The sequence below is a fragment of the Microchirus variegatus genome, assembly GCF_963457635.1.
Source record: "Microchirus variegatus genome assembly, chromosome: 18".
Taxonomy (NCBI): Eukaryota; Metazoa; Chordata; class Actinopteri; order Pleuronectiformes; family Soleidae; genus Microchirus; species Microchirus variegatus.
Window position 1 is genome coordinate 1,052,833 of NC_139819.1, and position 13,707 is coordinate 1,066,539.

The following is a 13,707-nucleotide window of genomic DNA, read 5'->3' on the forward strand; positions in this document are numbered from 1 at the left end:
TAGATAGATAGATAGATAGATAGATAGATAGATAGATAGGCTAGTAGCTAGCCGCTAGCTACTTAGCTAGATAACTAGGCATAGATAAATAGGCTAGCTATTTAGCTAGAGAAATATGCATAGATGGATAGGCTAGCTACTTAGCTAGATAACTAGGCAGTGTTTTCAATTGGGATTGCAGTAACCGTTTTGAACGCTAAAGATCGCTGTTGTACATATTTATACATAAATGTGATTGACAGGGTGTTTACATGATACTGAACTCACACTAGTTCACTTTTTGCCACCGTTTCAACGTCCTACTGTGACGGGAGGATAGTGTGACAGCAGCATGTCTGGAGATCCAGCTGGAACCGGACTGACGCGGCGCGCCCTGCTCGCTAAAGGAAAGGTGTCTGGTTTTACAGGCTGCGCTGATGTAACCAGAGCGGCCGAGTTACTGACTCGGGCCCCTACATAACAAGCATGACTTTAGGGTTTTAGGGTTAGGGTTAGAGACAATGCGTTGCTTCGCGGGCGTCATTACATCATGATTCGCGGTGTTTTGTTGGCCGCGTCACGTGGTAAAAGAATGTACCAGGCAGAAAGAAACAAACATGTTTTTCCCCGTGAGAAGGGTTTGAAGTCTTGAGAGAGTATGTTTGTACACATGTATAATCACTTTCAAATAAAAATATTGTATATATATCATCTATCTATCACTTTGTATCTAGCTAAGTAGCTAGCCTATCTATGCATTGAGCAAATGGGTTGCCAGATAACAACAAAATACAGATTAAGATGCTGCATTTTTAGATAGATAGATAGATAGATAGATAGATAGATAGATAGATAGACCAGCTACTTTGCTACATAACTAGCAAAAGATAGGCTCGCTATTTTTGCAAGCTAGCTAGATCTTTTCATTTTAAAAGGTGATAAAATTTTTATTATTCTTATTATTAGCAGCTGCACTGGTTGAATGATTTCAGCCTGGATTATATTTTAAGGAGGATATTTTTAATTTCTACTGTCAAATCCAGTGTTCAGTGTTTTCCAGGAGGAATTCATGGAATGTGTCCAGCATGTTTCCAATCTTTCCAACACACACACACACACACACACACACACACACACACACACACACACACGCAGCTGTCCCGACTCTGTCTGTGTGACATAACGACCTCCGCCTTTTTTCTTAACGACCCACAGACCAATGATCCACTTGGAAAAGAGCCACATCCCACAGACTCCGGCCAATCAAACGCTGGGATCGTGACAGTAATATGACCGACTGGTAAACGGCGGATCTTTCCTGGCAGTGAGGACAAATTCATTCATTCATACGTTCATTCATTCACTGCCGTGTGTCGGGATCTTTCATGGGGGGGGCAGCGTGAAACTTGCTGACTCACTGCTTCATTAAACATTCATTCATAATAGAATAATTGAGGCAGCAGTTTGTGTTTGTTAACAAAACAACTGGAACCACAACCAGCGCTCGACCAAAGTAATAAATAATTAGAGTTCTACACGGAATCACTCCTGATATAAAACACAAAACAGACTCAAACTTAAATTAAAGGACAAGGAGAATAGTGTGTTTTCAAAACCGTGATCAAATCTGTCTTTAATTTTGCACATATTTTTCATATGAATCATTTCCAAAACAAAGAAATGACCAAAGAAACTTAGCGACTAAGAGCTGGTTTATATGTTAATGGAAGTTGTTGGTAATTATCTGTTCATGTCGTCAACTGGGGTTTAAAGAAAACACGAATTGAAGCTGATCTTGTGTTTGTGAAAGTGCGTTATTGATTTGGTGAAAATAGAGATAAATCTGTGTGTCATCAGTATACAAAGTAATCCTCACACTGTGTTTGTACACGTTACCCTGGTGTCAATCAAAGTCACAAACTAAAATTAAAACAGTCCAAGGATAGAGCCCTGTGGAACCTCACGGAACATTTTGAGGATAGTGCAAAAGTTTGTCAAAGAAGAGTTAGCAGTCAGAGTAGTCAGAAATAAAATTTATTAATACTTGAAAATACTTTTTAAAAGTACAAAAGCTGAAATAGGACACTTTACAGACACTTTAACAAAGAAAGCAAGAAAGCACGCTCAAAACAGAGTGAATATATAAACTCTAATACAAACATTTCGAGGTCACAAACTAACCTCTTGCAACATTTTTCTTTCAAACAACAACAATAATACTATTATTAAAAATAATCATAAACCCATATCAGCCTCAGTTCTCGGGAGATTTTCACAGTTTGGAATGATTCGGTCGTTGGAGAAACGTGGACTTCAGGATTTCGGGGACTGGGAACCAGGTGATGGAGGAATACTTTTGAAGGTCAGGAGGTCAAAGACGGCGGCCGGGTTAGATCATCCCGAGCTGCTTCTTCAGGTTCCACAGTTGCTCGATGCTGATGTTGTTTCCTCCGCACACCACGATGACCACGGGGCCGAGTTCCTGCGCCAGCTTCCCCTCGCCCTGGAGCTTTTTGATGACGCCGCTGTAAACGGCCGCCAGAGCAGCGCCACACGCTGGCTCCACCAGGATCTTCTCGTCGTCTGCGCAAAGAGAAAAAAAAAAACGCAAGCGGAGATCAGTCTCGAGAGAGAGAGTAAAAGCGTTTGTGTAATTAATCGTAAAGCGGTACGTCCGTCCAGGTGAAGTCTGTACTCACCTACGAAGAGTTCCACAGCCTTTACGGCCTCTTGGTCGGAGACGGCTGCACAGAAAACCGTGTGTTCCTTCACCAGCTTCATCGTCTGTGCAGAGACACGCGCTACGCCCAGCGTGGTCGCGATGCTTGAGAAGACGAAGAAGAAGAAGAAGAAGAAAACGTCAGCTGTCGCGTCATGGCTCGGATGCGATATTAGCATTTTGCGCAAAAATAAAACATCACACTGTAGGTGTGGACGCTGACCTGGTGATGGCGGGCAACGTGACCAGCTCTCCGGCCTCCATGGCCGCGTTCAGGCTGTGCGCGCCGACGGTCTCCATGGCTACGACGGGCACGTCGGCCCAGCCGACGCGGCGCAGTCCCTCCACCACGCCGTTCAGCAAACCGCCGCCTCCCACCGACAGCACGATGGCGCCGGGCTTCACGGGCAGGTCGTCCTTCAGCTCCTTCACCAGAGACGTGTGACCTTCCCTGCGGACGCAAAACGCCAACAATGACACGTCAGACTTTGGTGTTGCTGACTAGGGACGCTGCGGGACACAAAGACTGAAACTCTTACCAGATCAGGGGGTCGTCAAACGGGGAGATGAGCACCCAGCCTGGGTTGTTCGCCACGAGCTGTTGTCCGTACGCGATGCTTTCGTCTACAGCCTGAGACAAAGACAATACTGTTTAGTTTAGCAAAAAGCTAATGTTTGTGGGTGAACAAACACTAGGTCTAGCTAGCTACGCCCTGCAAGTCAACGAAGGATCCTCGAACTGCGAATTTCATCATCCGAAAAACCCGCCAAAGGAGCGCTCTGATGTGTAGGATACTTCAAATTCTATGGCAGCAGATATGACATGCAACTTAGCTAGTAAATGCTAACGTGAGCATTAACCAAAAAAAAAAGTGAAATTATGCTCAAACTTCCAGACTGTTCTTCATGGAATGGAAAATAATAAAATAATACAAATAAAAAAACGTTCAATCATCCCAAACGATGGGGAACAGAACTCGTCTGACCTTGCCGTGGACGATCACGTCGGCTCCCTCGTCCTTCATCTTCCCCACGGTGAGATCTGGCGTCGGAGTCGGAACGACGATTGTGGCGGGAACTCCGAGCTGACGCGCAGAATAAGCCGCTGCCATCCCAGCGTTTCCTCCTGATGGAAACATGGATTAAATCGGGAGTTTAAAAATCAGAAAATGAAAATACTTTTTCTTCATTAACGGACTAAACCACTTTGACGCTCACCTGAGCAGCAGATGAATCGCTCGCATCCTCGCTCTGCCCACTGTAACCAACAACAACAACAACAACAACAACGTATTAGAGTCAATTATGATTACGTCAACAATAATAATAATAATTATTATTATTATGATAAAAAGACTACATTATGTTTTGCTCACGTCTTTGCACAGATGTCCGATGCCTCTGATCTTAAAGGATCCCGTCGGCTGAGACGAGTCCAGTTTGACGTAAATGGAGGTTCCAGCCACTTTGGTCAGAGCGAGACTCTGCCTCACTGGTGTGGCCACGTGGAGACACCCCTGGGTTTTCATCGTCAATCTGGTGGAACACACAGATCAGATCAGAGAAGATCAGAGAAGATTGGACCAGATCGGACTAGATCAGCCCAGACCAGACCAGATCAGATCGGACCAGATCAGAGAAGATCACAGAAGATTGGACCAGATCGGACCAGATCAGATCAGAGGAGATCAGAGAAGATCGGATCAGATCGGACCAGATCAGCCCAGCCCAGACCAGATCAGATCGGAACAGATCAGATCAGGAAAAATCAGATCAGACCAGACCAGATCAGAGCGGACCAGATCAGAGAAGATCAGATCAGAGAAGATCAGGCTCAGATCGGACCAGATCAGCCCAGACCAGACCAGATCAGTGAAGATCGGACCAGATCAGTGAAGATCAGATCAGGAAAAATCACATCAGACCAGACCAGATCAGATTGGACCAGATCAGATCAGAGAAGATCAGACCAGGAAAAATCAGACCAGACCAGATCAGATCAGACCAGATCAGAGAAGATCAGATCAGACCAGATCAGATTGGACCAGATCAGAGAAGATCAGATCAGGAAAAATCAGATCAGACCAGACCATATCAGATCAGATCAGATCAGAAACAACACAAAATAATTGAACATGATCACACGTGACAGCTTTAAATGTTTTCTTTTAAAATTGTGTGAAAATTGTTGTATTAATAAATAAATAAATAAATAAATAAATACAGTCATTATTTAAATGTGCAATATATAGGTGCAAAGATTTAAAGACTAAATTGTTTATTTAGTGAAGAATTGACTGGTGGGAAAGTGACGCTTTGACCTAATGTTGATTTATAATTTAGTTTTTTGTCACAATCCACGATCATACAGAGTTACAATGTGCAGTCAAATGCTTTTGCATCTGTGTAAATCTGCATAAATAGGACACATTTAAATGTATGGTAAAAATGACACATAATAAATAGATAATTCAGACGAAATAAAAAAGAAGGAAACTTGCGTATCTATATATTTTTTTTCTCCAACTCACCAGATCTGGTTGGAAGCGATGCAGTAAATACTGATTCCAGACGTCCTGATCCTCCTTCTTCTTCTTCTTCTTCTTCTTCTCTTGGAGACACTGCGGTAATAAATACCTGCTCATATTGTGGGCTTGGCATTAGAGCCCCGCCCCTCGACCAATCAGAGCGCAGCGTCCTGCCGCCGGCGCCTCCCACTCACAGTGAGGATGAGGATCGGGTCGAGGAGGAAGGACGAGGAATTCCACTTTCCTCTCACAACAAAACATTTTTAAGCCACTTTTAATTTTTTTTTACAATAATCAACTCACGGTTTCATATAAAATCATATATTTTTTTAACAAACAAATTTTATTTGACCTCCTTTAATTTATTTTTTATTTAATTATATATATATATATATATATATATATATATATATAATGCAATTTTTTAACAGGTTATTTTTAAAAATACTTTTATTTTTTGAATAAACTAACATTTTTATGTTAGTTTATATTCTATGTATTTTTTTTTACAGTTTGACCTTGATGCACTTTGATAATTTGAGCATAATTTGATCATCTAAGTGAGTCTTTCTTTCCAAATAAGGGTGAAAGAGAGGTTTTCTCTGCTTTCTTAGAAAATAACTTATTTTAATCTTGTTATTTCGTGTTAATCTGGGTGTGTGTCTTGCTCTGTGTGTGTGTGTGTGTGTGTGTGTGTGTACATGCGAAGGTCTGACTAGAATAATCTATGAAGCAATGGGACAGTGTGGCGAAAAGAGGAAGTGTTGAAAACTCTCTTCATTCGAGCCATAGAGTCAATCTGGTATTTTGTGTGAGCAAATACTGCCAGGAATGTGGTTGAATGATAGAGAATGCATTATTTATGTCTAAATGAGTCATAACTGTGTGATTTGGCCTGAGGTCAAAGGTCGTCGTGTGCCCCAGAGCAGGGAACCCCCGACCGCCGTGCATGAAATCGTCGGATCTCAAAGAAAAAATTCTTAATATTTTCTGTGCTACTCTTGTGTGTTCAGTTAGATTAGATTAGATTATTAAAGTTTGGATGTTTGCCCATGCTGCAGCGACACACGTGTAAAAAAAGAATCGCCCATTTGTGACCTTTTAAATCCCTGTTATTCTTTTGAAACGTCTTTATGTAATCGTGCCTGCTCTGAGGTCAGCGTGGCATTTTGACTCTGCATGTCCTGCTGCTGCTGCTGCTGCTGCTGCTGCTGCTGCTGCTGCTGCTGCTTCCATCCATTACCAAAAGAGTCGCGACTATTTTGGCCCCAGCCGTCGACTACCAAAAGCGGGGACCGGGAACATTTGACCAGGCTGTGAACAGTGTGTGCGAGGATGGTTTGAACCTGAATGATCTGGTGCTGCTGCAACTCTGTGCTGCAACAAGACTGTAATAACGTCTGCTTACAAGTTTAAATATATACTGTATGTATGTGTGTGTGTGTGTGTGTGTGTGTGTATAATGATATAAATATATATATATAATCTACTCACATTTACATACAGCATATCTATCTATCTATCTATCTATCTATCTATCTATCTATCTATCTATCTATCTATCTATCTATCTATCTATCTATCTATCTATCTATCTATCTATCTATCTATCTATCTATCTATCTATCTATCTATCTATCTATCTATCTATCGCTAGCATATCTATCTATCTATCTATCTATCTATCTATCTATCTATCTATCTATCTATCTATCTATCTATCTATCTATCTATCTATCTATCTATCTATCTATCTATCGATAGCTATCTATCTATCTATCGATAGCTATCTATCTATCTATCTATCTATCTATCTATCTATCTATCTATCTATCTATCTATCTATCTATCTATCTATCTATCTATCTATCTATCTATCTATCAATAGCTATCTATCTATCGCTAGCATATCTATCTATCGCTATAATATCTATCTATCTATCTATCTATCTATCTATCTATCTATCTATCTATCTATCTATCTATCTATCTATCTATCTATCTATCTATCTATCTATCTATCTATCTATCTATCTATCTATCTATCTATCGCTAGCATCTATCTATCTATCACTACAATATCTATCTATCGATAGCTATCTATCTATCTATTGCTAGCATATCTATCTATCTATCTATCTATCTATCTATCTATCTATCTATCTATCTATCTATCTATCTATCTATCTATCTATCTATCTATCTATCTATCTATCTATCTATCTATACTATATCTATACCTTGTATTTGTATTCAACAGCGTCACAAACAGTTTGACACCAATAACAACAGCAGTGAATCTATTTAATTTAAATTTAAAGCTGTTCCAGTTATTAAGGCCACAGTCACACTGTTGTTCTTCCTGCTGTTTGACACTGACAACACTCACTACACAACACTGCAGACAAAAACAACTGTGGCGCCACCTGCTGGTGAAATGCTGCACATACACATTTTTCCCCCCTGAGTTGCATTTAAATAACTGATTTTGAAAAAATCAGTTTTGATTTGATTGGCAAAATGTGGTTAAATTTAGTATTTAAGCTACTTTACAACACTTTACAACACTAACTCGTGTGTATATTTCTGATTTACCTTATGTTTCATGTATTTTGACGTTATATGCGGCTGTAAATGTTTAAAAGTGATTAAAATAGCGTTTTTTTCCCACCATATTTGACAAAATGTGGTTAAATTTAGTATTTAAGCGACTTTACAACACTTTACTACACCAACTCTTGTGCATATTTCTGATTTACGTTATGTTTCGGGTATTTTGAAGTTATATACTGTTTTAATCTGTTTAAAAGTGATTTACATAACAGTTATTTCCACCATATTAGGCGAAATGTGGTTAAATTTAGTATTTAAGCAACTTTACAACACTTTCCCACACTAACTATTGTGTATATTTCTGATATACGTTATGTTTCGTGTATTTTGACGTTATATACTGCTGTAAATCTGTTTGAAAGTGATTTAAATAACTGTTTTTTTCACCATAGTTGATTGACAAAATGTGGTTGAATTTAGTATTTAAGCGACTTTACAACACTAAACTTGTGTGTATATTTCTGATTTACATTATGTTTCATGTATTTTGAAGTTATTTCCTGCTGTAAATCTGTTTAAAAGTGATTTAAATAACAGTTTTTCATCCACCATATTTGACAGAATGTGGTTAAATTTAGTATTTAAGCTACTTTACAACACTAACTCTTGTGTATATTTCTGATTTACCTTATGTTTTGTGTATTTTGAAGTTATATACTGTTGTAAATCTGTTTAAAAATGATTTAAATAAAAAAAAAATTCCATAATATTTGACAGAATGTGGTTAAATTCGGCGTGAAGTGACTTTACAAACGACAAACGACGCCATTTTCACTGTGTATTGTACGAACGTTTGTGTCACTTCCGGCTAATTTTGAAGTTATATACTGTTGTAAATCTGTTTAAAAGTGATTTAAATAACAGTTATTTCCACCATATTAGGCGAAATGTGGTTAAATTTAGTATTTAAGCAACTTTACAACACTTTCCCAAACTAACTATTGAGCATATTTCTGATTTACGTTATGTTTCTGCTGTAAATCTGTTTAAAAAATGATTTAAATCAACTTTTTTGGCAAAATGTGGTTAAATTTAGTATTTAAGCGACTTTACTAGACTAACTCTTGTGTATATTTCTGATTTACTTTATGTTTCATGTATTTTGAAGTCATAATGTTGGAAAGTGATTTAAATAACTGTTTTTTTTCCCACCATATTTGACAAAATGTGGTTAAATTTAGTATTTAAGCGACTTTACAACACTTTACCACACTAACTATTGTGTATATTACTGATTTATGTTATGTTTCGTGTATTTTTACGTTATATACGGCTGTAAATCTGTTTAAAAGGGATTTAAATAACAGTTATTTCCACCATATTTGACAGAATGTGGGTAAATTCGGCGTGAAGTGACTTTACAAACGACAAACGACGCCATTTTCACTGTGTATTGTACGAACGTTTGTGTCACTTCCGGCTAATTGTTGGCTTTAATTTCCAAAGTAAACAACAGTTGACCTCTGAACTTCCCTCTGGAAGGAGGAAAAAAAAATCCGCTAAGAAGAAAAAAAAAAAAAAAAGGAAAAGAGGCGAAAAAAAGGAAAAGAGGTGGAAAAAAAAAAGGAAAAGATTTGACAACATGGCGAACTTTGTGTGAGGAAACTGTGCTGCTGAAGCTTCTGTCGGGACTTTAGCAGGAACTTACAGCGTGAGGACGTTTGTGGAGACATTTTAAAAACGAAGAAGAAGAAGAAGAAGAAGAAGAAAACGACAGTGATGTGATGAGAGCGACAAAGAGCAGCGGTCAAACACAGGATGGAGAAACAAGCGAAAACCAAGGTAATTATAGAAAAAGAAAAAGAAGCTAAACAACGTCACTGTTGTTATTCTTGTTGTTAATGTTGTTGTTGTTGTTTTATCGTCTTCGTGTTTTACGGCAGCGTCATCCGCAACAAACCGTTAGTTTTCAGCCACGACAGGAAGAAAAAAAAAAAAAAAACAACAACGTGAGCATTGGTCCAAAAAAAAGAGAAGAAGAAGAGAAAAAAGTCGTAAAAATTGGAGCTCTATCGATTTTCCAGTCATGCAGACTCTGTGTGTGTTTTTAATGTCACACACACACACACACACACACACACACACACACACACACACACACACACACACACACACGCACATTCTTGTACTTGCTGCATACTGAGGACCGGGTAAAAGAGCTGACAAAATGAGGACCAGCATTTCCACTTTATAAATCAACACAATTACAAATATCTACTTATATATAAAATTTGACCCAAAATGTTTGGTCCAAAATTTGAAAAAAAAAATTTGACCCAAAATTTGACAAAAAAAATTGACGCAAAATTTTTTGTCCAAAATTTGAAAAAATAAATTGGACCCAAAATGTTTGGTCCAAAATTTGAAAAAAAATTTTTGACCCAAAATGTGACAAAAAAAATTGACGCAAAATTTTTGGTCCAAAATTTGAAAAAATAAATTGGACCCAAAATTTTTGGTCCAAAATTTGAAAAAATAAATTGGACCCCAAAATGTTTGGTCCAAAATTTGAAAAAAAAATTGACGCAACATTTTTGGTCGAAAATTTAAAAAAAAAAATTGGACCCAAAATGTTTGGTCCAAAATTTGAAAACAAATTTGACTAAAAAAATTAATGCAAAATTTTTGGTCCAAAATTTGAAAAAAAAAATTGGACCCAAAATATTTGGTCCGAAATTTGAAAAAAAAATTGACGCAAAATTTTTGGTCGAAAATTTGAAAAAAAAATTGGACCCAAAATGTTTGGTCCAAAATTTGAAAACAAATTTGACAAAAAAAGTCATACTATATCCTATGTCGTCCAAAATTTGAATTTCTTTTTTTTTTTGACAAACAGAGTATAGCATGTTATAGCAACCTCAGGAAGTGATTTCAATTAAAACAAAGTGAGGACCGACCAAAATGTCCTCACTCCGTAAAAATGTCCTCACTTTGTTGGTTAAAAACCCTCACTGGTCCTCATTATGGCGCAAGTACAAGAACACACACACACACGACTGACTTACATTCAAACACCAAATATCATAAAAAACCTCTACGTTACAGTCAAAAAACAGAGGGAAAAACCAGTCCAGGACATAAAATATCACAAAATACGTCAAAGAAAACAGAGAAAAGACTCCACAACAACCGATTAAAAGCAGTTTTAACACGAAATATCACACTAATGTACCTTACAGTGAAACTATGGAGGAAAAACTGCAGATTTAATCAAAATCATCTATTTTCTTCAATTATCGACTCACATTTTATCACTAAATGTCACCAAATCTGTACGTTACAATCAGAGTTAACCCAGATTTAAGTCAAACTCCATGTGGAGTAAATCACTAATGCTAAAATAGTTAACTGTAGTTAGCTTCACTCTTAGCATAGGTTTTAACTTAATCTTGAGCTTATTTAGGTTTTCATTTTGCACGAAACGCCACAGAAATGGAAAAAAAAAAAAAAAATTTCAAAACTTTACAGCCGACAACACGTCTGGACTACTATTTATTTTGTCGTTCTTTTATAAATTCAGCTCGAATTCAGCAAAAAACCAGGACATTGATTTCTAAGAAGCTAAAAATGTCAGAAAAAACACACAAAAAGTAAAAAAATAACACTCAAACTTATAAACTGATCATCAAAATGAGTCGGGAAGTAATTCATTACTCTGTTAGTAGTCGATTAATCGTAATCGTTAAATGTATAAACATACAATATTTTACGAATCTTAAACTATGATGTCCCTGAATGACGAGAAAGATTTAGACTTCCCCCTTGTGGCCCGTCAAAGTAAGTCACTTGGACTGTATGCTGGCGAGTGAGACGATTATTATTATAATAATAATAATAATGATGATAAATTCATAGTATGTGCTTTTTACGATGGTTCATCGCAGTCGGGCGTGAAGGAGAGATGGTTTTTCAGGTGGACAAAGTAAAAGTGTGTGTTGTTGTTGTTGTTGTTCAGAGTTGTGATTAAAGGTTTTGAAGGCCCGGCACATTCTTAACGTTAGAAAATGGCTGCTCTACTGTAGACTCTCATTATCTCCGTCCCTCTCCGCCCTTCCTGCCCACTGGTGCCCACATCACCTATTATTGTGTCGGAGCAGATGACGCAGCACAGATCCAGGCCTGATTGTGATCAGTTAACCTCTCCCTTTCTCTGTTGTCCTTTAAAAAAAAAAAAAAAAAAACCCTCCATCAGCGTTTGTTCGAAGCGTAAAAACCTTTAAACTCTCGCCTACGATTGTAGTTTTTCCTTAAGAGAAAGACTGTGCAGAGCTGTGTTGTCACTGGTTCCGAAGATGAAGTCCAAGTTAATGTTAACTTGAATGTTAAATTGAATGTCCAACATACAGTTTATCGCACCTGCATGCAGCAATCATTAGCTTTCAGGTTGAAGTGTTTAAGGGATATGCTAACTAAAAATGAAGACAATTAAAATGATAGTTCTTTAAACCTTTTAATGAAATATAAAACAAACATAAAGTGCAAACAGCTGAGTAAACGGATCAGGGCACTGCTATAACGTTACTTAAAACACATTAAATATATGTGCTAATGCTAATGAATCAAATCGTCATCGCTAATGTTAACGTTTACAGCTAGCAATATGAGCAAGTAGTACGTTAGCGGTTTCCATTATCTACCGCTTTATCCTCTGGACAGTTCGCCAGTCCATCTCAGGGCCACAAGTTAGCGCTAATGTTAGCAGTTAACTAGCCAGTTAGCTTGCCAAGGTGAAGGTGCCTCTTAATCGTCGTTGTCAGCCACGTTATACGCTATATATAACTTCCGGTTACATCACAGAAGTTATACCAGACGGCTGATGTCACTGCCGCAGACGAGGCAAAGTAACTATTAAAGACTATTAAATTAGTTGACATAATCGTGACTAGTCGATTAATCGTGGCAGCCCTAGTTTCAATCCTGAGACAGATTATCCTGGTCCAGGGGAACCCACTGACCTGCATGTTTGAGATGTTCTAACACACCAGATTCAAATAAATGGCTCGTTATCAGGTTTGCTCAGTGCTTGCTGATGAGCTGATGACCATTTGAATCAGGTGTGTTTGAGCAAGGGACACAGAACCAGAACATGCAGGACAGTGGGTTTCCCCAGGACCTGGATTGAGAACACCCCGGACCAGACGATCCAGTCAAAACTCCGGAACCACAATCGAACCATTTCAGGGAGCAGATTCCAGGGATTTGGGATCTCACGGAAACAAACGGGACTTGTGTGTGCGCAATGTTTTGTGCTGAGGAACGCAAACAAAAACTTTGCACTTTTGGAGTCGTGGCCGTGAATGACGGAATGTGCAAGTTACGGTTCTGCACAAAAGGTACGCAACATCTATGTTTAATACTTTACGATTTGAGTCCCGAAATTGAAAGGCACCAAGGTGATTGGTCCTGGAAAGCCTTTGAAAAGTCCAACAATTTGATGTCAACCAAGCCTTGGGAACCGTGGACAGTCCCAGTCAGTCGTGCTTTTCACGTCTAGAGTGGCCGCTTCACGTGGCTCTGACTGTGGGGGGATTTTTGCCTCTTTGACCAAGTTTGTGGGTGGTGAACTGGCTGCTAAAAACACTGGACTCTTAAAGAAAAAACGCAACCCTTCGCTGTCACGTCGTGAATAGGCGATTTAACGATCGCTGCGCAGAGAAGAACTAGAAAAGGACGAACAAGGTGTCGGTCAAAAGAGAAGCAGCTGATCCGTGTGGCGCTGTAACTCATATCCAAAGGCCTCGTGTCTGCTGCTCCTGCTCTCCGGGCCCTCTGGAAGTAATTACCCAGCCTGCCCTATCCCAGAATTCAGTCTGAGGAGGTGTGGTGACTGAGAAAAGAGGTATGATGGAAGCGTGCCCAAAAAACCTT

At 38.6% G+C, this 13,707-nt stretch overlaps 2 protein-coding genes across 2 annotated transcripts in view; one reads left to right on the forward strand and one right to left on the reverse strand.

Moving 5' to 3' along the window:
- Positions 1 to 2,315: 2,315 nt before the first annotated feature.
- LOC310939945 (L-serine dehydratase/L-threonine deaminase-like) lies at positions 2,316 to 4,227 on the reverse strand (the record flags this gene model as incomplete). The annotated part of the gene is made up of 7 exons (XM_083904828.1): positions 2,316 to 2,562; positions 2,679 to 2,803; positions 2,922 to 3,149; positions 3,238 to 3,329; positions 3,685 to 3,824; positions 3,917 to 3,956; positions 4,075 to 4,227. 7 exons carry the CDS (start codon positions 4,225 to 4,227, stop codon positions 2,369 to 2,371), a joined length of 972 nt encoding a protein of 323 aa, XP_083760954.1. The 3' UTR covers positions 2,316 to 2,368.
- A 5,277-nt stretch (positions 4,228 to 9,504) lies between these two features.
- Positions 9,505 to 13,707, forward strand: part of ttc28 (tetratricopeptide repeat domain 28) — a 301,137-nt gene continuing 296,934 nt past the window's right edge. The window contains exon 1 of the mRNA XM_083904827.1: positions 9,505 to 9,621. Coding sequence (XP_083760953.1) covers positions 9,598 to 9,621 — 24 coding nt within the window. The 5' untranslated portion in view covers positions 9,505 to 9,597. The remainder of the gene's footprint in view (positions 9,622 to 13,707) is intronic.